At 32.1% G+C, this 4031-nt stretch overlaps 1 protein-coding gene across 1 annotated transcript; it reads left to right on the top strand.

The window, feature by feature from the left end:
- Window positions 1–2855: 2855 nt before the first annotated feature.
- On the top strand, window positions 2856–3654 carry LOC139426719 (protein FAM200A-like). The gene is made up of 2 exons (XM_071186504.1): window positions 2856–3003; window positions 3113–3654. Exons 1-2 carry the CDS (start codon window positions 2856–2858, stop codon window positions 3652–3654), a joined length of 690 nt encoding a protein of 229 aa, XP_071042605.1.
- The last annotated feature ends 377 nt before the right edge of the window (window positions 3655–4031 follow it).

The following is a 4031-nucleotide window of genomic DNA, read 5'->3' as shown; positions in this document are numbered from 1 at the left end:
CGAACCAGCTGCTCGCTGCAGACGGCTAGTTTTAAATAAAAGGATATGAATAAAATTTATTTTTATTTTCATATCGTTTACTTAATTGATATGAGTATATACGCAATGATGCCATAATAATTGCGTCATTCTAGTTCGTTTATCAAGATAACTTCGTAACCTTAGAATTTGGTTTATTCTGGTATATTGGAACATTCAAGGTTAAAAATGCATCGAAATCTAATGAATGGAGGACAGGCGAGTATAATGTCAGCTGACGACACAAACGTGATCGGTTTTTATTTGTTTTCGAAGTGCTTCTTGCTGGGAAGGCAGGAAAAAGAGTTACGCAATTTTTTAAGAGATCTCTTAACCTTCATTGATAAAAAAGATTGAAGCGTCATTTTCCTAATAATTTCCTTCGCTGTACTTTTTTATGCGTCATCATAAATTCGTTTTGTCCATGAAAATTGCTTACATTCCAGATTTTTCGTGAAAATTGCAATGTATTGTTTTTTGTTTAGATTTTAAATCATTTCCATTGATTCATAATATATTTCATCAATTTTGTAACACATTGTTTAGAGTAAACATTATAGCTTTTATCTTTGGAGAAAGATCTACAGGAAAAAAAAACTTTCTTTTTTAATATTTATTCATGTGAAATCGAATCCGCACAAAAAACCGGATGGTTGGAAATATTTATAACTGTGAGGAAATAAATTTATTTACACCTAAATAACTTTTGATCTTATTATAAGATTTTTACGTGCTAGGAGTACGTGCTTAATGGTTCGAAGGCCTAACTTTAAATACGATGATTTATTAGTGTAGCCAATATTTTAAGTTAAGAAATCAGACACAAAAACGCAATTTCACTAAAAAACATATCTCTTTTTCGTCTGATTTTGATTTTTGACTTTCAAAATATGGGAGGTATTTTTTATTTTATAACCATTGTTGAACAGCTAACATAATTTCGGGTTTACGACTAAGAATGTTTGACTCCTTATCCTTGTCATTTTGAACCCAATCCAGAAGACAAGGGGACACCTAGATGAAGTATTGGGAGAAAGTTACACTCGTGGAAGACTTTTTGATGAACCCAAACCGCATTTGCATTACATGGAGAGGAAAAACACGAAAACCTTCCACTGTTAGCCTGACGGCAAGCGGACTCTAACCGTCTACCACTGAGGATATTATTATGTCAGCACTGTGCCGGGAACAGAATTCGAATCGACCAGTCTTAGCTGGGATTCGAATCCGGTTCACTTCATTGGAAGGCGAGCACTCTATTCCCTGAGCCACCATTACTCTAATATGTGACGTAGGTGCAATTTAAAGAATAAGGTTTCAGTAGCTCATGCGGGAGAGGTGTTAATTTTACTTAGTGCGTATTTCTTCCTATCTTGAGAGCAGGCTGAGCAAATCAAAAAAAATTTTAACGCAATAATTAAGTTCGTTTGTCGGAGTATAATTCCATGTGAAAAATTATTTTCAATAATTATTTATTATTTTTTGCAATTTTATTTAATTATAGTAAAAAAGGATTTGAGTTGTAAGGTATAATAATATTTGCATCATCTTAGAGTTTTAGAATTGTAATGACAAAATATAAAATTTGAACGAAATCGGCCCAATAAGTATCCCGGAAGTTTAAGAAAATAGTGCAAATGCATAAATTCAAACTCATAATGTAATTAATATATTTTGGGGGATACAAATAATTTTGGTTCACTAAAATAAAGAACTAAATATCTATATTCGCATCGCTAGCACATAAACATTTAAAAAGGATTAAAAGAACTTTTTTTAAACCATTTTTGTAACTTAAAATATCGTCTGCATTAAACCATTAATATAAAGGTCTAGCTTTTGAACCATTAAGATTGCTCCGTAGTTCGTGAAAATTCAATAATTAGATCAAAATTTATTCAAGGTGTTCACATGTTTTGTTAGTTCACTGCACATATTAAAATATAGGGTTAGGGAAAAGTTGGACCACCCCTCAGAAATGTATTTATTTTTAATTTGTTTACGTTCATCGCTTTACTCTTAGCTCAACATTATTTATTTCTAACCTGTGAAGGTAGCATGATAAACTGAATTGTGGTCAGAAAGAGGAACGAAGTGGACAACGGTCAAAGATCAAAGGGGGCATCAAATCGTTGACAAAGTAAACTTTTCATTATTATTAGGAAACCAAAATTTTTAAGACATTAATACTTCGCTTAAGCGAAATATTTTATGAAGCAAACGAAATTTTATCAAGCAAATATTAAGTGAAAAATTTTATGAAACTATGACTTGTAAACAAATGTAATAATGAAGTTTGGGCCATTAAAATGTAAATGTTTATAACGCCCCGCTCGGGGACAATTTGATTGTTAATGGGGGCAATTCGAAAATGGACTCGACACGAGTTTAGCCCTTTTGCCCCGGGCCATTTAAATGCAATGCTAGATTTCGTTGCCAAAATTGAAAGAAAAAATCAAATTCTTAAATAATTGCAGTCAATAAATATTATAAATTCTTTTGACGAGACCAGAATATCAACTGGGTTTTTGGCATCGTCAAGTTAACCTCCCTGCAGCAGACTTAGCGTGGACTTTCAAACTTTATAGAAAAATTTTGAAAAGAGGACAACAGTAAAGTCTCTATTTACTGCTAACACTTCAACTCATAATCGTATTCTTGAGGCTAGTTATAAATTTTTTTTATTCATCGTTAAATCTGGAAAAAATCATACCACCGGAGAGAATTTAATAAAACCGTCAATATCAGCATCTCTTAAAACGATTCTTGAAAAAGATGACAAAGATGCAAAAGCTATGCCACTCAGTAACAATACTGTTAGCAGAAGAATAGACGAAATGAGTGAAGATATTGAAAACAACATGCTGAAAACAAGAAAATTCTCAGTGCAAATGGATGAATCAACTTTGATAGACAGTGTGGCAGTATTGATAACTTACGTAAGATATATTGATAAAGGGCATTTTGCTGAACAAATGCTGTTCTGTAAAAGATTAGAAAGCACCATGACCTCTAACGATATATATATAATAAGCTAAAAAAGTACATAGATGTCAATAATATACCAATAAATACATAACATCTTGTGCTGCAGATGGTGTTCCTGAGAAAAATGGCCGCTTAAAATTGATGAAAGATGAGAATCCAGAAATGATTCTCGTGCATTGTGTTATTCATAGGGAAAACTTGGTAGCTAGAAACATCTTGCCTGTTCTAAATGAAGTACTACATTCAGTAATAAAGAGCATCAATGATATTAAAGCTAATGCCAAATGTGAGCTTCTCTTCAAGCTATTTTGTGAAGAACAAAATGCAGACCATGTTAGACTTTTACTTCACATTGAAGTAAGATGGCTCTCTAAAGGGAACTGCCTTATAAGATTTATGGAACTGTTTGATATTCTTAGTGATTTTTTAAGCGACAAACATAAAATGAAGTATCTGTTAACAGTCGATGATAAAGCATTTGTGAGTTATTCAGCCGATATCTTTGAAAAACTAAATATATTAAATAAGCAACTTCAAGGAACAAATAAAACTCCTGTTGATGCAAAAGTGAAGATATTTGGTTTCATTACTCTTATTGAGTTATGTCAGATATATATTAACAACATTGGCACCAAAAATGTGAAGTAAATAATACCACTTTACTTGTTATTGTCGATCATCTGAAAATTCTATCGGCTGATTTAAAAGAAAGATTCGCTGATTTAAAACAAATTGATTTTCCAACATGGATGATGCAGCCAAAGTTAGTGGATTTGTCTGATATTATTGGTTATTGCTTGGTTAGTGGATTTGTCTAAATATGCAGTATCAAGAGGAACTCGCAAAAATGCAAAATGATGAGTCAGTTAAAACTTTATTTAATATAAAATGAGTGATGGTATGGCTTTGTGAGGAAATCAAATACTCAAATTCAACCAAATGTGCAAGAAAACTATTGCTACCGTTTCCATCTTCATATTTAGCTGAATTTGGATTTAGTGCTGCAAATGATTTACTTCTAAAAA

The sequence above is a fragment of the Parasteatoda tepidariorum genome, chromosome 1, assembly GCF_043381705.1.
Source record: "Parasteatoda tepidariorum isolate YZ-2023 chromosome 1, CAS_Ptep_4.0, whole genome shotgun sequence".
Classification (NCBI taxonomy): domain Eukaryota; kingdom Metazoa; phylum Arthropoda; class Arachnida; order Araneae; family Theridiidae; genus Parasteatoda; species Parasteatoda tepidariorum.
The sequence above is the reverse complement of the archived record's forward strand: the minus strand, read 5'-3'. Positions and strand labels throughout refer to the sequence as shown.